Genomic DNA, 21,180 nt, shown 5'->3' on the forward strand with positions numbered 1-21,180 from the left:
CTAAATTATCGTATTCTGCTCTAAACCAACCTAACCATTTTAACCATTCACCCAAAGAAAATTTTCACCGCATAATCGTTTATAGTGAGAGCGAATAGTTACTTTCATCTGTGAGAGAGATTACGGTGAAGATAAATCGATGAATAGAACTTTATTACAAAAGTAGAAACATAACCGTTTTTATTAGATAGAAAAAGACGTGGTTGGTTTTAAAGTAAAACTGAATACAATTATATAAAAAGAATAATAAGAGGATCTCAAATAAAAAGAATAAATATTTGGACACAGCATATATCAATTGATGATTTAATAGTATTGATTTAAGTAACATTTTATACTTTTGGATATATCGGACACGTGGCTAGTTAGTATTGGAAAGTGAATTTCTGATGTGGCTGCAAGATAATAATGAACCAGCTTGTTTAGAAGTACACATAGATTTTGAGGAGGAAGGGTGTGTATATAAATTCGATCCTCAGATCCGGTGAGAAGCTAATTGGCGTCAATCCTCAACCAGTTTTTTCTTTCAGATTGGGTATCCGATTATTCTCCCCATTTGTACTTATCCTTCTCTTTAGGGTTTCTTTGGGATGATCTAATCGAATCAGTATCCATCGTTGGTGTTTTGAGTACTGATCCCTTGTTTCGGTTGTTAGGGTTTATCTGCTTCTTCGTTCGTGTTACCTTGCAATTTCAATTGAATTCAGTTTTTTCTGGAGCTTAATTTGTAATTTTGGAATCTGAATTTCTCATGGAAGTTTATTAATTTGGTCACAAGAGATTGAAAATTTATATGTAAATTGTGTGAAATGAATCTATAATTATGAAATTGGGTATATGATCTTCATCTTCCTCATCGTCTCAGAGATTGTAATTTACTATTGCAGGTTGGAAGAAGCTGGTTTTGTGATAATTATGGCCGACTTTGGTATGTTCTCTTTCCCTTTGTGATTTTTTTCACTTGTTTTGAATCTCCCCCCATGTCTGATTACAATGTTGATGAACCTGAAGATGAATATATGGCGGATGAATACGACATGGATATTCTTGAGGATGATGTGAATCCTGATTTTGATGGAATTGATATCGGTGTTGAAGATTTCGACCAATGGGTTTGTCTTTTTGGTCCTTGATTTATCTTTTGTTTTGTATTTTATATTCATAACACTCGGTTTACTATTTCAGACCAAGGCTGAAGATACCTCTGCTGCTCAAGCTCGGGACGGGAAGGACATTCAGGGTATACCCTGGGAGAGACTTAGCGTGACTAGACAAAAGTACAGGAAAACTAGGCTAGATCAGTATAAAAACTATGAGAATATCCCCGATTCTGGCGAGTCAGCTGCCAAGGTCAGTTACATTTTTCATGCTTCTCCATGTTTTTCTACTAGGAGCTAACACTTGTTTTGCCCTTTTTGAAACCAGAACTGCACCAATACTGAGAAAGGCAGCTCGTTCTATACGTTCAGGAGGAATTCTAGATCAGTGAGATCAACTATCCTTCATTTTCAGGTTTGCTAACTGCGGACCACCATTACACTCTGTCTCTGTTATTTTTCCAACAGCATCGTTCTTTCTTTGAAGCATGCAAATGTTTTTGTTCTAGTTTTGCTTACTGAACCATACTTTCATAGAAAGCTGATTATAGTTGGGTTAAATCATTTTCTCTTCTTTGTTTTGCAGTTGAGGAATTTGGTCTGGGCTACATCGAAGCATGATGTTTACCTCTTGTCCAACTACTCTATCAGCCACTGGTCGTCTTTGACAGGTTCCAGGAATGAAATTCTCAACGTTAAAGGTCATGTTGCTCCCTCGGAGGTTCGTCTCTCAAAACCCATTTTTGGGATTAATTTTTCTTACTCTGTTTGGTTTATCTTAAGCCGATATTCCATATTTTTTTCAGAGGCATCCCGAGAGTTTGTTGGAAGGATTTACTGAGACTCAAGTTAGCACTCTTGCAGTGAAAGAAAGGTTGCTGGTTGCTGGCGGGTTTCAAGGAGAACTCATTTGCAAGGTTAGTTTAAAAGGCTTTTAATGGGATACTATCAAGGATAGTAGCAACTCCATGGTGTTTCCGCTAACTGCTTTCAAGTCTCTTGTCATTGATTCAACATGCCCAAGAAGTTGCTTATTCATGTTTTAAATTTGCTTCCCCTGCAAGCAGCATCTTGATAGACCTGGGGTGAGCTTCTGCTCACGTACAACTTACATGGAAAACGCTATCACCAACGCTATAGATATATACAGAAACTCGAGGTACCTCTTCGCCTTTCATATTATTTTGGTGGTTTCGAATTTCCGTAGAGTTATACGATTGGACAAGCAGAAACCGAAACTATTTATATGGTCTTTATTAGCGGAGCACTACGTTTCATGGCCTCAAATAATGACTGTGGAGTTAGAGACTTTGACATGGAGAGATATAAGCTTGTCCAACTCTTCCGTTATCTCTGGCCTGTCAACGTAAGCTCATTTAATGTTTTCTTTCATTATCTAGGCTGATAACTAAAAGTCGATCTTATACTTTTTGAAAATTTACCAGCATAGCTCCCTAAGTCCTGATGGAAAACTAGTAGCAGTCGTTGGAGATGACCCAAATGGTCTATTGGTAGACTCAAGCAACGGACAGGTACTTAACATTCTTCTTCACGGTACGGTCTATCTTACTCCGGTTAAGCCTTGGAGAGCCTTACGGTTTTGAATATTGTTTGCAGACGATCGGGACGCTAAGAGGTCACGTAGATTATTCATTTGCATCCGCTTGGCATCCCAACGGTGTGACGTTTGCCACAGGAAACCAAGACAAGACCTGTCGTATATGGGACACAAGGAAAACCTCGGAGTCAGTTGCTGTGCTTAAAGGCAACCTTGGATCGGTTCGGTCCATTAGGTTCACATCGGACGGATGGTACATTGCGATGGCCGAGCCAGCAGATTTTGTGCATATCTATGATACAACGACAGGTTACAAAAAGGAGCAAGAGATTGATTTCTTTGGAGAGATATCTGGGATTTCATTTAGCCCAGACACTGAATCTCTCTTCATCGGTGTTTGGGACCGGACTTATGGAAGTCTCTTGGAGTATGGTCGAACCAGAGACTACTCTTATCTTGATTCATTACTTCGATAAAAAAGATAAAAGTATTTTAAATAAAAGAACTTGCATAAATAATCTGTAATATACAGTATTGGTTAGGTAACTTGGGTTTTAATATCATACCGAAAAAAGGAAAGAGAGATAGACCGTGGTTCGATGCAAAGACAGAAGCTGTTGTGTTGTATTATTTGATTTGTTGTGCTTTTGCTTTTCAAAGGTACATTTTCCAGACACTTTGGAGATTGCATCGGGATCGTAAGTCAACTCAATTTAACTCTGTAAAGATCTTCTAGATTTAGTATGATCAGATTTTTAAAGATTTTATCCCGAAAGGTCACATTCGGATATATCATATATATACGTGGCCCATAATTCAGGGCTAAATTGAGCATCGATTACACTATTTTTATTTGATTTCCTGTGAAAAATCATTTCATCGGTTTGTTTCGAACTTTTAGATTTAACTAGTTCCGTGTCCGCGCTACGCGCGGATTATCGTTTTACAACTTCTTAAGAATTTATAGTATTGTTTTATTAGTTCTGGCTAAATAACTTCTATATTCTTAAACAGTTGAAAGAGAAGGAGGATGGTAGGATGTGTGATTGAAATGTAGCGCATGTTTTGATTGTTATGATCTTCTGACCAACGTCTAATAAATCCAATGTCTTACTGAAAAAATGATATACCGAATGGTGTGTTAAAATATCCGTTGTGATAGTACAGTAACAATGCAGCTATAATACATTCCTTTCTCTTATTTCACCAAATACAAAATTATTTGTTTAGGTATATTGACGTTGGGCAAATGTAGCTACTACGTTATCAACGCGTTCACATGTCTTTTTTTGTTAAATTTCTTAGTTTATTATATATAAATTATTTACTATTTTAGTTTGAGAAATATGGTAGCATAATAATATTTGCAATGTCTTATAAAACAAATTATATTCATATATATAAATGATTATTGTAAGTACACTGTTTAATGCATAGATTCAAATGATCATTCAACTAAACTTATACGTAAATTTAACACTTGAATTTCAGTATTTATGTTCTTATATATTTTATATAGCACACTAATTTTTATCTTCGATCTTTCGTATAAAATCACAAAGGTTACATATAATGTCGTTGATATTTTTCTTTAATATTCACGTAATACTATAAACAAAAGAAAAAGATAAACTTGATGGTAATTAATTTATTTTTAAGAAATTTATTTTTACGGTTTAATTTCCTATTTTTCTAATATATATAGTTTTTCCCTATTTTTTTAACCGTACAACTAATAACTAACTTTTTATCTTCATATTGTAAGCAATTCAACCAATTTTCTGAAAAATATGTGTAAATAGCATAAGATTGTTCATAGATTATAGACTATTAGCATATCAATAAAGCCAGAAATTTATTTTTATGATCAAATACGAAGTTCTTGACGGTTTAATTTCTTCATGTGTTATTTTTTCTAAATTTTAATATATGAATTACTTCCTATGGCGGTTTATATAATAGTGTTCTCATTTTGTGTGCTTTCTATTCTATCGCGGAGTATGTATTACTTAAATTATTGTTTTATAAATTAGTATACTTCTTACTATTGTTAATTTTTAAAATATGAGATAATGTAATCAGAATAAAGGTTTGAATCATAGGATTAAGTTATTAAATTAATCCTACCGATAATAAGTCGCTGATAATATTTAAATTTTCACAAAGAAACCGAGTTTGATTAAGTCGACAATAAATAAGGAAAAAATGTGAATGGTTTGGTCCTTTGGAATTCACCTTCACAATTTTTCCGTTCACCACCATTTTACTCCTTTTACAATAGTTCATTATAGATAGTCACCAGATAACTGCAAGTTTAATTTATCTTTGAACTTACAGACAGCTCATTAATGTTTTTGGTCGCAGACCACATAACTCATCAGCCATGGCTTGTCATTCTTCTCTTCTTCACATCTTGGCAGTTGTTTGCTTCGCCTCTCTTATTTCACAAGCTTGATCTATAAAAAACCTGCGCTCCAGACTTTCTTGGGCCTTCCAAAACTTGATTCCTACCTCTATCACACTTTCAGTGCCACCAACTAATCTCTCTCTGATGCTTTAGTTGTCACTCCATCTTGATCGACGGCTGGATTGCTTGGGCCATCAATCCTTCATCGACTGGGATGAGCGGATCTCATGTGTTGAAGATATCCTGAAATTGGTGTAAGCTCTGATGCATCAACAATCTCTTCTTTATACGCGTGTTCGATCACGAACTTTCGAATTAATAAATAAATTCACAACCTAAAGTCTGTCAAGAACCAGGAAACCACTTAAACCAAAGCAACTCCAAAAAAACTGAGCCAACAATAAAAGTGTCATCTAGCCTTGATGATGAACATACCAAAGCAACCACAACAGTAAATCCTACAATCTCAGAGGAGACAACCTCAAAACCCCTATCAGCAGCAGATCCGCTGATTTTCAGCCAATCTAACACCGTTATAACACGGCTACTGCAGACTTTCTCCTACTGGAATTTCAGACCGTTTTCAGTGTTCCTGTTGAGTAATACGTCATTATGAGTTCGATGTATTCAGCCAAAGTAAAATGGAGTCTACCTCACTAAAACATGTCTTGTAATATCTTTAACTAAATAGGAGCAAAAAGAAAGTCCAAAAGTTAAATCGTTAACAAAGGACACATCAAATTCATAGAAATACCTTGAGATGAGGCAGGTATGTGGGAGCAAGAGTAGAGGTGATAAAAATTTTCATCTCTCATGTCGGTGTAGAAATCAATCAGTATTAGGGAAACTGGTTTAGACTACGATGGAAGGAAAGTTGCTAATAAGAACTCATACTTGTTGATCAATGAGGAGTAGCTCTAATCCAATAAAGGTCCCACCTTTAGCAATGTTTATTGCCTCCCAGAAATGGACTAACCGAAATGGAAGCTCTGACTCAGCTGGTCTTGGTGAGACGTCGCTGAAATAAACGGCGACTGGAGATTTACTTACTGGTGCTTCTTTAGAGTAGGATTGGATTTAGGGTGGATTTAGGTTTAGATATAGAGCTTTATATAGGAAAAAGATCAAGGGGGAGGAGTAACGAAACATTCAAGAACAACTTTAAATCATTACTAATTGAGAAGGTAACGGAGAAAAGAAAAATCAGACATGGGAGAAGATGAAGTGGAAGATTTGGGGAAGAGAGAAGACGAAGCAAGTTTGTCGGTATGGGCTGAGATGGGCCGGATAGAAAATTTAAGAAAACCCACACAGAAGCCCAGTCTAACTCAGCAGCAGTGTGACATGGCGATTATAAGCTCTCTGATTGGTCTGAATTTTCAATCCAACGTGGACGCAGAGGGCTTGATATCCTGCTTTTAGTATTGTTAGATTTGGTTTTCAGTCTTTTGTGTAATCAAATTATAATGGTGTTTAACATTATCTTTGTGGTCTGATAAATCTGATTTACAATTTGTTAAGTATTCACTGTGAAGAAGATTTTTTTAACTTATTGATCACTATTTTTAATTAAACTATAATTGTAGCTTGGTACAAAATCTCATGCACGGAATCCTAGTGCTAGTCTATTTTTACATATTGGTAAATGAATACAATAACTTACTTCAGTGACAGTAAAGCTTCAACTTTAAAATAAAATCTTGATAAATGAAGAAATAAATTATTGAAAAAGTGAACATGAATCTATATCAGATGAAGTTTTGTATAAAATAAAAGAATTAATCTAGACAGTGAATGAAGATGCATAAATGTTGTAGGACTGAATAAATAAAGTCTAGCTAAGAAATACCAAAAATTAGCTTTGGCCTTTGGGAGTGATCTAGTTATATTCTAAAGTCTAGCTAAGAAATACCAAAAATCTTACCTTCCAATGGTATATGAAAATATTTTATTTTAATGTGTCAATTAGTTAAAAACTTGTTTATATAACTTTATGTATCATTAAAATACTGAATAATTAACTGGATAATAAAAAGTATAAGATATGAAATTGTTGAATATCTATTAAAATGGTAAAACCATATTAGTAAAAAAAATCATGGAAATATGATTAATCAAAGAAAAATATGAAAGTTTATTTTGAGGGACACATTTTATTATATTTTTAGATTTGGAAGTGGGTTGTTCTCTCTGTGTCAATACCCTAATCAAAAAAAAACTAATATGTGTCGATAGAGATTTTTTACTATGTAGTTCTACATATTTTGCATAGAGTTACAAGTCTGAAACTGTGTTTTATGTTGTAGCTTTTAGTCATGAATAAATTTAATAATGTGTATGATAGTTATAAAAACGGACTTTGATTACCATTAACAAAACAAGAAAGGTTACTTTTTATATAAAATATATAATTTGGATTCATTTTCATAAATTTGAGATGATTTAGTTTAATTTGGCTAAACCACAACAACTCAAAATTAAAGTCAAAACATATATAAAAGCTGCACGAATCTTTTTGCTAAGAATTGTTTTTGTTTTATCCAAAAATCAAATCAAAATTGAATGTGGTTTCACAAACAAATATGATAAACTTGGAGTTTTAGGAAGTGAATCATCGTGATTGCAGAAACACGTGAGACCAAAATATTAAGAACCCTAATTTATGAATAGTTGATTATTAATTACTAATTAAAATATAAAGAGATAATTATATTGAAATACTGTGGGTGATTGGTTAAGATATACCTAGCTTCTTTAGCTTTATTTTACTTTTAAATCATTAAATTTTTATGATGTAGCTTTGTTTAAAAATTTAAAACCTACATCATAAAAATTCTACTAGTCTTTACCGATCATGATTTAGCTTTATTTATTAAACTACAAAAAACTCTTTATGTATATTAGACAAAAATCTTATAGCTTTATTATTTAGACGGTAGAATCTGTAAAATGAAAAAAAAATATTTAATATAAAATAAATTAGATAGTTGTAGGTAAAATTTATTACTATTTAGATATTAATTTTTACTATAATTTTAAGGAATTTATTTTTGAATAATTTTATAAATTGTTAAAAAATTGAATGACATAAAAGTCATTTATATAGTATATCAAATAATAGTAAATTTCTGATAATTCATATTTTTTTTATTAATATAAAATATTTTAATTGAGATATGTACATCACACATCTCATATGTTTTATTTTAAAATATCTATAGCCGAAAACTTATAGGTATAACCAGCTTAACTATAGAAAAAAATCTCTGCAAAATAAAATTTATCATAAATTTAGAATTACAACAAATCATATATAATGAAAATGTAATTTTTTACGGCTACAATCCTCCACACTTGTATGTGTCTTTCTCATATATTTTTTTCCTTGTCTTAATAAAAACACTTTGTAATCCCAATCAAATATTTTCTTATGATGAAAGAGATATGTCAAATTTAAAAATAAAATAAATGAAATCCATATAAAATCTTGATTTAATTGCCATAAATAGCAATGCCCACGAGAAAAAATAAATGGAAAAGAGCCACCTATACATTCCTTAATTCCTAAATGCACGATTGATGATTATACGTGTTTGGTTCCAAACCAAAAACGTAAACTCAACTTTATGGTTAAACACACATAAAAACCACGTTCTGCGTTTGGTAAACTAGGAAACTAAATCAATCATAGATATACCTTTGAATATAACGAAAAGAAAATATGTTAATATTAAATAAAAATATGTAAAATTAACATAGACAAAATAATAGTCTTTGCTTACATAATTACCATGAAGCCAGTATTTACTAGTCAAAAGAGATTTGAGTTCTGAATTTACACAGTCAAACAGGACCTAGTAGGTTAAAGTCATATCTTTTTATGGTTTGGTAAGTGACTAAGTGCTACAAAGACTAGATATGATACCCAACTATAGCATTTAATTAAAAATTAAATTGATGCCAAAAATAATAATTAAAACTTAAATAGCAAAAGCTATTTTTTATATATATTAATGAAATAAATAGAACTATTCATCCAACGTGAGGCACAATACAGCCTCTCTTCCTCACTCTTGTGCTATAGCCTCTTCTTATTTTCTCTCTATTGCCTCTTCTCAATCTTCAACTTCTTCTATAACTCCTTCTCCTTTGTCCTTTACTAGATTTTCATATCCGTGAGATTTTGTTGAGGTGTAGAGATTGTCTTCTTCACTAAGTTAGGGATAAGAAGGAACCCTAATTATCAGCTGGTGAGATCTTTCAGCTTTAATCTGAGCTTTGGCTTTCTGTTGGTTCAAACAAGCAAATGGACCAGTGTCGATTCTCACATGGTAGACCCAGGTTTGGATCTATCAAGTTTAAAGTTCCAAACTCATCACAGCCTTTCATTTCTCAGAAAAGAAAAGAGATGGAAGAAGAAGATCAAGCTGAAGAAGAAGCTAAAAGCATCGGTTTCAGGGAAGAAGAAGAATGTGAGGATGATGATGGAGCTAAGAGTATTGAAGAAGAAGAGAAGAAGCATATATGCTGTGAATGTGGTAAACGTTTTAAGTCAGGCAAGGCGTTAGGCGGTCATAAAAGGATTCATGTGCTGGAAGCTCGGAAATTTTCAATGGTGAGACCGAAGATGGTGGCTGGTGTGGTTGGTAGATCTGATGAGAGAGATGACTTCGAAGTTGATTGCTGTGTTTGTCATAAGAAGTTTACATCGATGAAGGCTTTGTATGGACATATGAGGTTTCATCCAGACAGAGGATGGAAAGGTGTTTTGCCTCCTCATCATCATCATCCACTTGATCATGATGGTGGTGAGTTTATAAGCTCTGATTATGATGATGATGATGATGATGATGATGATGATGGTGATCATGAGGATGATGATGATGATGAGAACTCGGAGTTATGGGATAATCATTGGGAATTGGATAACGTGGTTGACCTTAAGGACTCAATCAAAGGATGGGCGGTGACAGGAAAGAGAGGAAGGAGAAGTGCTTTGAAGGATCCACCACCAGAAGATGTTGATGCTAAGGATCTATTGTTCTTAGCTACTACAGCAGAAGCTGTAGATCTCGATGCTGCAGAGACTTGTGATTCACGCTCGGTTGAAGAGATGATGAAGAAGAGGAAAAAGAAGAGGAAAAGATTGTCTGAGATGGAGAAAGAATCAACATCTAGTCATGATCATCATCAGCTTGAGGTTGGTGCTGCTTCTGCTGCTGAGGAAGGTGGTGGTGGTGCACGTGAGAAGCACGTGTGTGTGACTTGCAACAAGTCGTTTGCTTCTTATCAAGCTTTAGGAGGTCATAGAGCGAGTCACAACAAGGTCAAGATTTCGGAGAATCATCAAGCTAGGGCTAACAGTGAAGCTTTGTTACTTGGAACCGAAGCAATGATGACCGGTTTAGCTAGTGCTCAAGGACCAAACACTTCTTTGAGCATTGGCAATAAGGGAGATCATGTTTGTAACATTTGTCAGAAAAGTTTCACAACAGGTCAAGCTCTTGGAGGTCACAAGAGATGCCACTGGCCTGGACCAACTTCTAATGAGGCTGCAACCGCTCCTGTACCAGCTTCTAATGAATCTGCAACCACTGCTCCAACCCCTCTAGTAGCATGTTCTTCTAGTCAAGTAACAGAGACAGTGCAAGAGGAGAAGAAATTGAAGAGAAAGTTTCTAGAGTTTGACTTGAATGAGTTGCCACCTAATGAAGAGTAAGGAGTGCAAGAAACGTATATATGCAGACAAGTAAGCTTTTTTTTAATTTTTATAAACTCCAAAAAAAAAGTAGAAGGAAAAAGAATATGAATTTAGGGAGTATCTCATGGTAAAAAGAGTTGTTGACATTGTAATCTAAGAAAAGAGAGAAAGATACTTTTGGTTCTTGGCTCTTGAGATTCTTGGTGTTTGGCTTTTTAATCTAATTTGGTGGGGTCTCTTGTTAATTTGATGTGAGGATTTACATACTCTTTTGTATTCTTCTCTCAATCTTTGATTTTTCTTTCTTCATTGTGCTTTTGGATTCACATAAAGCATGATGGTTTAAATTGACCAAAGTTTCATAAAGTATAACTATCTTATTCATCTCACTAGCTATCTTATCTTTCTCTTTTCTTCTTTTAAAAACAAATGGTTTCTCCATAACTGTATTGGATAATCAGATATTTTTTGTGACGATTTGATGATGATTAATAGTAGAAATTGCTGCAGTTTAATCGGAATACTGAACTTTTTTTTTTTTTTGTCATCAAACAAAATTTATATTTTCATAATCTATATTTGTAGAATAGTGGTACACTATGAAATGATATGGTTCAAGTTCATAGTGGAAAAATTCCAACACACTGGTGGTATATTATTTTATTTTCTTTACAATATCTTAGCATTATATGACATATCGCAAATTCAAGTTTTGAACCACATCAACAGTTGAGGTAGATATAAACAAAAAAAGGAATCAAATCTCTATCCTCTTGTATTAAGAAAGAATCTAAAACAATCTCTCTCTCTCTTTACCAACTTGTAAATAATTTGGAGTTTACAAATCCAGAGATCATCAGTAAGACACCTAATGACTCTGCATGAATCATATCTAGTTATATATATAAAACAAATTATTCTGTTATTCATTGTTGGTTTGGTCTAAAATTCTTAAAGACGTGGGTGCATTGTTAATTTTCTGGAACAAACCAACATTTAGATGGCTGTTTATAGTCAATTGTCAAAGTCATCACTTGCCGCTAATGACATAAGACCAATTCTGTAGTGTCATCAGAAACACCACACAATATTCTCACAACTAAATTGAATTAGTCTTTTTTATCTATTCTATTAAAATACCAGTGTGACCAATTGATAAAATTAGGGTCCAGCTTATTAAATAATTATATCTAAATATCATATAAGTATATAACCGCCTTCTAAATGTAACTGCCTCTACATAATTTTAGTTTTGGACTAATTACCCATTATGTGGGCCATCATTACTTACGTTAATAAAACTTACATTCTATACTGGTCGAATCTTATTGTAATTTCCTCCCTCTTTAGTTCCAATATTTTCGAAGCTCACTTCTATCGAATACATATAATGATACTTTACATAATGCATTTGAGCGTGTGATGACAAAATACTATTATACTAGGATAAGAACTTCGCCTTGCGCAGGGTGAGTTTATTTATATATATTATCGATAGTTTCTTTTATATATTTGATCATTTTATTTATATATATAAAATATTTTTGTTGTTATTATATAATTCTTTCTGATGGATCGGATCAATTTTTATTAAAAATAATGCAACAGAATTATAATTAATACATCATGGGTTGATCGGATTGGACATTAAACAAATTATGACATAAAAACCTTATTTTTTCCATCGAACACATTCTTGAAAAAAGTGAACAGTGTTGTTTTCACAGTTGAATTATTTTGACTTTTATCTTCCATATGGTTTTGAAAGCTTTCAAATCAACCATCGAATTGATACATGTCATTTTAATGTTTTTAGTCGTATACTTAAGGAAAACAAACATTTTTGTAATTTAAAGTCGTTTTAAAAAATTCAAAATATAACATATAAGAAAAAATCTAACATATAAGAAAATATAAAATATAAGGTGTCCTCATTTTTGTATTTTAAAGTCATTTAAAAAAATATATAACATATAGGGTTTCCTCATTTTTGTAATTTAAAGTCATTTTAAAAAATTAAAAATATAACATATAAGAAAAAATCTAATTTTTTTTATTATATGGTTAATGTGATTGTTTCTTTTTTTAATAATATAAAATTAAACAAAATGAAGAAGGATGCAAAAATTGTTATCAAATCTTTATTATTCATAATCATTAATTGCCATATATATGTAAATAATATTAGGTAATTTCGTAACTTTTATTTAGGGAAAGAATACACACTTCTTATATTTTAGGTTAATATAATGTTCTCTAGTGGACATTAAACAAATTATGACTTAAAAAACTTATTTTTTCCCTCGAACACATTCTTGAAAAAGTGAACAGTATTGATTTCACAGTTGAATTATTTTGACTTTTATCTTCAATATAGTTTTGAAAACTTTCAAATCAACCACCGAACTGATACATGCCATTTAAATGTTTTTAGTAGTATACTTAAGGAAAACTTACATTTTTGTAATTTAAAGTCGTTTTAAAAAATTCAAAATATAACATATAAGAAAAAATCTAACATATAAGAAATATAACATATACGATGTCCTCATTTTTGCATTTTAAAGTCTTTTAAAAAAATATATATAACATATAGGGTTTCCTCATTTTTGTAATTTAAAGTTATTTTAAAAAATTCAAAATATAACATATAAGAAAACATTTAATTTTTTTATTATATGGTTAATGTGATTGTTTATTTTTTAAAAAAAATATAAAATTAAACAAAAATGAAGAAGGATGCAAAAATTGTTATAAAATCTTTATTATTCATAATCATTAATTGTCATATATATGTAAATCATATTAGGTAATTCTGTAACTTTTATTTAAGGAAAGAATACACACTTCTTATATTTTAGGTTAATATAATGTTCTCTAGTGAACATTAAACAAATTATTACATAAAAACCTTATTTTTTTCCATCGAACACTTTCTTGAAAAAAATGAACAATATTGTTTCCACAGTTAAATTATTTTGATTTTTATCTTCCATATGGTTTTGAAAGCTTTCAAATCAACCATCGAATTGATACATGTCATTTTAATGTTTTTAGTCGTTTACTTAAGGAAAACTTACATTTTTGTAATTTAAAGTCGTTTAAAAAAAATTCAAAATATAACATATAAGAAAATTCTAACATATAAAAAAATATAACATATAAGGTATCCTCATTTTTGTATTTTAAAATCGTTTTAAAAAAAAAATAACATATAAGGTTTCCTCATTTTGTAATTTAAAGTCATTTTAAAAAATTCAAAATATAACATATAAGAAAAAAATCTAATTTTTTTATTATATGGTTAATGTGATTGTTTAATTTTTTTAATAAAATAAATTTAAACAAAAATGAAGAAGGATGCAAAAATTGTTATCAAATCTTTATTATTCATAATCATTAATTGTCATATATATGTAAATCATATTAGGTAATTCCGTAGCTTTTATTTAAGGAAAGAATACACACTTCCTATATTTTAGGTTAATATAATGTTCTCTAGTGTTATATAATTATGAAATAATGTGACACCATTAGATTAAACTATACTTTATATTAGATGCTCTAGAATTCTTTGAAATGAAATTTAGAAGGCATTTAGAGTGCCACCTAGGATTTGAGGTTTTTTTCTAATTAATACAAAATTAAGGTTCTAATTTTTCAAATGCTTCTCAATTAATATATAGGGGATGGCCGACTAATATTTACGTAACAAATGCTAATTAATCATATTCTTAATGTTTGATGCCACAATATGCCACTTTCGTTCATATTAATGATTGATACATTCTTATTCATATTCTTTATATATACTAAACAAAAAAATATTTAAATTCAGTTCACACACTGGGTTTTAAAAGGTAACAATTTCGATATACTAAACCGAAAAAAAATAGAATCGGTCCATTAGAATTTTCAATAAATTTGTAAGTATTTTTCAGTTCCTTGGTGTAAAATCAAATCAGTTCATGGTTCAGAAAAACTAACCAATTCATTATAATTATTTTATTAATATATAAGGGCTTGTTGGTTCAGAGTAAATGTATATAGATTTTGAGTTGGTAGCGGGTTTTATCAGATCAACTGGTATCGGATTGCGGGTTGATAGTGGGTTTTTAGATTTTTTGTCTGTTTTTATCTGATTAACGGATATATTCTATTAAATCAGGATCATGACCAATTGATAAACGATTGGTCCAATAATTTTTCCCTTACGTGACCTACTTAAAAATAACCAAATATATTACAAATATCTATTATATTGAAACAATAATATGACCTATTGATATAGGTGTGATCTAACTTTTTAATACAATTATTAAAATAAATTATTAATTATTTAAAATAAATATTATACAAAAAAACTCAAATATAATTAAAACACAAATATAAAAATTAATTTTTAAAAAAATGTAAAACAAAAAATGTACCCGCTCTTTAAGGATGGGTCAGAATCTAGTATATTCTTAGGAGGTAAGATTGTTTTCCTTTCATTTTGGCCAAGAGCCAAGATTTTCATATTAAGTTTCTACTTTGTCGCATCCAACTGTATAATACGACAGCAAAATTATTCCAAATTCCATTTTCAGTTTCAAACTTTAATCCAAAACAGTAAATTCCATTTGAATGGCTAAACCAACGATATGGAGTAGAACGCAAATCTTGGTTTCTCTTTTTACAATATAAAGATCAATGTGAATGTGAAGTTTTCACTTGTGATAAATATCTTATCTTTTGTTTCTTATTTCATAAAGAACTTACGGAAAATGATGGCAAAGTTGACAAAAAGCAAACCAGATATATATAACACACACACTGACGTCATGCCATTGCAACACAGAAAAACAAGAGAAGTACCAAAGAGGAGTTGGTCCGTCGGAGCCAAATATGTTACAATATATATGTAAATATAATTTAAATAAAAAAGTGTCAAAACGAAAATAAATAAAACACATTTCAAACAATCAAAATACATCATGTGGGTACAACGGTTTCCGACTCTGGCACTAACAGGACATTAAACAGTATAAACAGCAAACCTAACTGTAGAAGAAGACATGAAGTGGTCTTAACTACTCTCTTCTTGAAACTCTTCACTTCTTGCATCTCTTTGATGTCAACACAATGGTCTTGTAAATCTAGAGCTTGATTCTTTAGATTCTCAGCTTTGGTTTTTGCTTCTTCAAGCTTTGACAAAGTCTCATGAGCTTCTGCCAAAGCCTTCTCTTCTTCAATCAGTTTGATCTTTCTTTTTAGGTTCTCCACTGATCTTGAGAATGTAAGATGTTCAATCTCTGCCTCTATCTTTTGCTGGAAAATGTCTTCTATCCCAATCTCCATCTCTGTTCCTTGCCCTGAAACGCTTATGGTGGATTCGAGTTCACGGATTTGTGATTCTTTAACGTCGAGAATACGCTTTGTTTCTTCTAGTTTGATCTCCAGATGCTCTACATTCTTCACCAGGTTTAGTACCCCGGAATCTAGACAAGTTAATCTCTTCTCACCTGTGTTATCAGACCCAAACCAGCGAGAAGAGCTTGCTTCACCGGCTTGGTCATGTCCTGAGTGTATGCAACTGCTGCTTTCTGATCCACCATGTAGTAAAGATATAGATTCTTCTTTCCCAAGCTCTTGGAACTTGTGAAGTTCTGTTAATAGAAAAGGGAACAGCACTTGAGTTTAAGCTCTGATACACAATCAAGTTGTTTCAGCAACCATCAAGATCCAAATGAAAACAACATATCAAGAAACTGCTACCTTTTTCTAGGACTTGTTGCAAGTTGTGGTAACTGTTGAAGGCTTCAGTTAATGGATCCAGATCGTCTGAGGAACCATTGTTCTTGATCTCAGGCTCTTTCACAAACTCTGTTGAAGCATGCGCCTCATGATCACTATTTACTTCGTCGTAATCCATCGTTCGTCTCCCGCCAGGTTGACTGTTATTCAAACTAAAAGACGCACCCTGCATAAACACAAAGTTGGAGCTTCTTGAGTCGGGAGATTTTTCCTTCTAGATTTTGATCCTTTAGTTTCTTCTCTAGCCTTGTTACTACTATTCTCTACACTACTCTTCCTTTGTTGACCACTATCACCCCCCAAACTAATCACACTCTTATATCCTCACAAGCACCATGACGAGACCCATGTATTGCAAAACCAACACTATCTTGAACGAGAAGTCTTTATAACCAAATAACTTTGCCATTGCAGGACAAGTCTTTCATCCCTATCACCCAATGGACTCGACTTCACAAATCAAGCCATTATATTCAACAGACTCAATAACAGAGCTTTCACTCACCAAAACCCATGGACGCTGCTACCCTAAAAATCTCAAACCTTTACTAAATTTTTAACGTGTGATCAAAATAACAACCATCATTCCAAATGAAAAATTATACGTAAAAATTCAACTCAATTTCAAAATTAAAGTCAAATACCCAAAATGTTCTTCCAGATTAAAATGCAAAATAGAAGAAATCAATGACTGGCTAAATCACATATCCGATATGAATTGAGTTGACGTATACCTAAATGTGACGCAGTCACGCAGAACCGTTCCAAAGGTGACCCCTTTACAGCGAGACCGAGAAGATGATGGACGAACCCTAATTCAATCTACGATTCCCAGATCTCTTTTATATATCCGCTTGCGAAAATTCTTTGACGATCAAACTTCTCTTTTCGTAATTTTTTAAAGTTTTTTTTTTTATTTAGACAAAACATGAACGTGTGAGCGACTTGGTCGGAACACGTGGCGAAACCGCTGGCAAACTGAAGTAACGAGTCGGACGTTTTATGACCGTTCGATTCTAAGCGATCTTATCTGGTCGGGATTTAGAACTCGACGGTGTGTGATATACACCACCGTTTGGAATTAAATACCATGTTCAGCAATTTACTAATTTACCCCATTCGTCTCGTCTCGTCTCGGGTCTTCCTAGCTTCTTTACGGTTTTGACGTTTACATCTTTCGTATATGAAATGGTTGCTGTTTTTTATACAACAAACCCACGTGAAGTTTTCTTCATTGTTAGATTAACGCTTCCACGTCTGGATTTTTTCGTCCGTCTCATAATCATAAACCTGATAAAAATAAAAGAACCCAACTTGTCCTGCACTTCTGCTCATACGTCACGGATTCCAAGATTTTGATGGTAATTTATTTGTTTTCCTATAAAGTTTTTTTTATAGTCTATGAATGTAGATAAATGTGAAAATGTTTTGGGTAAATAAAAATAATATATATAAAGTCACAGGTGCACTGGTCTTGGAGCAATTCCCATTGCGAATCAGATTTCAAATGTTGTCAGTGTACACATGCACATATGCAAACTAAAGAAACCAAAAGATGAAATATATATATGGAGGTTTATCTTACTATAAGTTACATTTTTACTAATCCAAAAAATCAAAATTACAAACTAAAACGTTCTGGAGAAATTAAAAAAAAATTTCTTGGTTATCTTCTCCTATTTATTAACTACAGCAAGGCCAATGATGGTGTAATTTGATAAATATTGTAATGTACAGTCTTGGAATTTCATAAAATACAAAAGACTAATCGACAAACAACCAAAGTAGTTGTACTGAGCCAACTGAGAATGGTTCCTTTACTTCAATCCAACCTCTTTTCTTTAAAGCTCAAAGTTCAATGTCTTAAATCTGACCCCGACTATTTAATTTTTTCTTAAATTCAATGTAACCATGTTAAAATTAGAGTTTACTAGGCACAGGGGCAGTTTCGAGTTTTCTTTTATATTATAGAGCAGTTCCCGTTACAGAGGTAGTTTTTCGATGGAAAGACTCCAAAAAGCGTAACTGATCGTTTCATTTAGTTAGGTTAATTATTTTATTATATTTTCGGTTCGGTTTTTGAATTTCAAAGCGGAGTAGTGGAGTCGTGTTATTAATTACTTTCACCTTTACTATTTGACAAACATCAGTTTCCGAGAGTAAATCTCGAAACTCTGTTTGAGAAGAATAGGAGGTGATTTCCGGCCAGTGAGACTTTAACAGCGTACGTTGAAGATTCCGGCGACGATGTCGAGGAGACGAAATCTGCGGCTGAAAGCGAACATAGGTGATTAGGGTGATAACTGATTTGATTTTTTAATTTTTTACCCTTTGTAAATAAATATCTTTGTGTTTCCGAAGGTGGCGAAGCGGTGGAGGATATCGAGGGCGGGGGGGGGGGGGGGGGGAGCGGCGAAGAGGCGAAGAGGCGCATGGCCTTGATGATTTTAAAGAACTTCTGTCTGGGAGGTTTTTTGCGATAGACCGATTCCCAAGCGAGAGACGTAATCTGAAATTTGGGAATTTCGGGGGTGTTGGAGAGGATGAAATGGGAGGAGAGAGAAAGAAAGAAGTTCAATACATACATGTTGCATACGGTTTTGATCCAAACCAAACATATATTTTGTGTTTTGTGTATGTACATTTTTTCGTGTACACGAGTACGTTGGGTGAGCACGATGATGTGTACACAAATGTTAGTGTACGCATGTACATGTTAAAGAGATACGAAAGTCATATTCTACTGCCATTTGAGAATCAACTTCATTAAGCTTTGTATAATGATATGAAAATCATATTCTACTACCATTTGAGAATCAACTTCATTAAGCTTTGTATAATGATATGAAAGTCATATTCTATTACCATTTCATCTTTGAATGGAATTAATTTAATTTTCCAGTGATGTACATTGTACACTACCATATGTATTGTACACATATATGTTACCAACACTGAATGTATACATGTACACATGTACACTAACGAATGTACATAACTTTACAACATGTTGGACATCTAACATCTATCTCAAACATATGTGTACATGTAAATGTCTGATAAAATATAATATGTATATTGTACACGTTAGCCCTTATCGATAGTGAAAAACATGTGTACATGTAAATTTCTTTTGAAAGTATATATGTTAAACATGCAAACATCTTTAGATGTGTTAAAAAGAATAAAAGCCTTCCAAGATCTAGCTTTCAATGCATAACCATCAGTGCCTGTGAAATATTTTTCGCAAATCTCGTCCCATCGATTTGTTCCAATATGGAAGCATGCTTCCATGTAGAAAGGTTGTTGTTTGCTGTACAATGTGATTGTGTACATTCCATGTCGTGTACATTCTGTACAGTGTGATTGTGTACATCCATGTCGTATACAATGTGATTTTGTAGATCCCATGTCGTGTACTCGTGTACATCTCATGTCATGTACAATGTGATTTTGGGGACTAATATGCACATTTTAATATTTTAGGGGCATAATGAAAATAATTAAAAGCCGAAGGGCTATTTCTGAAAATATACGGAAGGCCATATTGCTACATTGAAAGTATTGGGGTAAATTTATGAAGCAAATTGATCAGATTGGAAATTGAGGCATGTTGTGAACGAAGCAGAAAACTAAAGGACCAAAGATGAAAAAGATGAAACTCATCCATTGATGTCGCTCGGTCTATCTTTTCGTCGGATCTCGTTGACGACGATGGCGAGCAGGCAACAACGGAGCAGAGACACGACGGTGAGAATTAATTCCGACGGCGGCGAAGGCTGAAAGCACGACCCGAGATGGAGCGGTCATGGGCTTGAGACGTGGAGAAGCCGATGTTAACGAGACGCGACGAAGAGCAACGACCACCGGTGAGCGAGACCTAACATCGATGCCATCTTGGACAGAGGAGTTGAGGACGGAGAAGAGGTGATGAATTGGAGCTCTCCGACTGTAACCCGTTTATTGATCCGTCAACTCCAAACACCAAAAGAATCAACTTTTCTTTAGCTTTCATCATCTAGGATTCCATAATTCTCGAACCCAGAACTCAAATTCGTCAAAGCTCGAGTCCTCGACGACAATTTGCTCATACTTTTTTGGGTTTTCTTCCCTGCAAAAGGTACGTTGCTGCTTAGTATTGTTCACTGCCATTTTGCCTAATCGAACGTCGTGGTTGGGATGTTGATTATTTTCATTATTTGGTTAGGTTCATAGATGTGAAGCTATTGTAGAACATGAAAAGCATGACTTGTGAGATCTGAGAAAAAAATGTCGAAGTAAAATCGATGAGGAAGAGAGAAAGATGTTAGGACTCAAGTGCATTTAACCGTTTAGTTAACCAATTTTATGGTTAGTTATGTTATTTAGTTAGTGAATAGGTAGAAATTAGTTTTGGTTAAAAAAAACTGTTCTAATAGCAAAAACCATCTTTTAATATTATAAAAAACTTAAACTGTTTGTGAGGAAATTGTTTCTTAAAATTATATCCCAAATGAGTTGTTTTTAGATCTTAAAAAAAACAAGCTCGTCTTGACAAACTTTAAAAAAAGTCTCTTCATTCAGTAAATTAGAGAGAGAAAATAATCTAACTGCAGGAGGAAGTTGTGTGAGAGAGAGAGAG

The 21,180-nt window shown here is 32.8% G+C and overlaps 3 protein-coding genes across 5 annotated transcripts; 2 read left to right on the forward strand and 1 right to left on the reverse strand.

Annotated features, from left to right (window-relative positions):
* The first annotated feature begins 415 nt into the window (after window positions 1–415).
* LOC106385075 (uncharacterized WD repeat-containing protein C2A9.03-like) lies at window positions 416–3,331 on the forward strand. 3 transcript variants are annotated; one of them, XM_013825030.3, is made up of 11 exons: window positions 416–535; window positions 888–928; window positions 1,012–1,112; window positions 1,186–1,350; window positions 1,426–1,512; window positions 1,684–1,818; window positions 1,904–2,014; window positions 2,165–2,256; window positions 2,358–2,463; window positions 2,543–2,629; window positions 2,715–3,331. In XM_013825030.3, exons 2-11 carry the CDS (start codon window positions 916–918, stop codon window positions 3,129–3,131), a joined length of 1,314 nt encoding a protein of 437 aa, XP_013680484.2. In that variant the 5' UTR covers window positions 416–535; window positions 888–915; the 3' UTR covers window positions 3,132–3,331. The 3 variants fall into 3 exon arrangements, with proteins under 3 accessions (XP_013680484.2, XP_013680485.2, XP_013680483.2); XM_013825031.3 differs by having other exon boundaries at window positions 442–558; XM_013825029.3 differs by lacking the exons at window positions 416–535; window positions 888–928 and having other exon boundaries at window positions 981–1,112.
* Window positions 3,332–7,470: 4,139 nt separating this feature from the next.
* LOC106383383 (zinc finger protein ZAT4-like) lies at window positions 7,471–12,240 on the forward strand. Its single transcript, XM_022711138.2, has one exon. It carries the CDS (start codon window positions 9,369–9,371, stop codon window positions 10,779–10,781), a length of 1,413 nt encoding a protein of 470 aa, XP_022566859.1. The 5' UTR covers window positions 7,471–9,368; the 3' UTR covers window positions 10,782–12,240.
* Window positions 12,241–15,641: 3,401 nt separating this feature from the next.
* LOC111210610 (WPP domain-interacting protein 2-like) lies at window positions 15,642–17,610 on the reverse strand. Its single transcript, XM_022711131.2, has 3 exons — window positions 17,294–17,610; window positions 16,521–16,725; window positions 15,642–16,411 (listed from the first exon to the last, which is right to left on the reverse strand). Exons 2-3 carry the CDS (start codon window positions 16,675–16,677, stop codon window positions 15,738–15,740), a joined length of 831 nt encoding a protein of 276 aa, XP_022566852.1. The 5' UTR covers window positions 16,678–16,725; window positions 17,294–17,610; the 3' UTR covers window positions 15,642–15,737.
* Window positions 17,611–21,180: the final 3,570 nt, after the last annotated feature.

Source organism: Brassica napus, chromosome C9 (assembly GCF_020379485.1).
Source record: "Brassica napus cultivar Da-Ae chromosome C9, Da-Ae, whole genome shotgun sequence".
NCBI classification, from domain to species: domain Eukaryota; kingdom Viridiplantae; phylum Streptophyta; class Magnoliopsida; order Brassicales; family Brassicaceae; genus Brassica; species Brassica napus.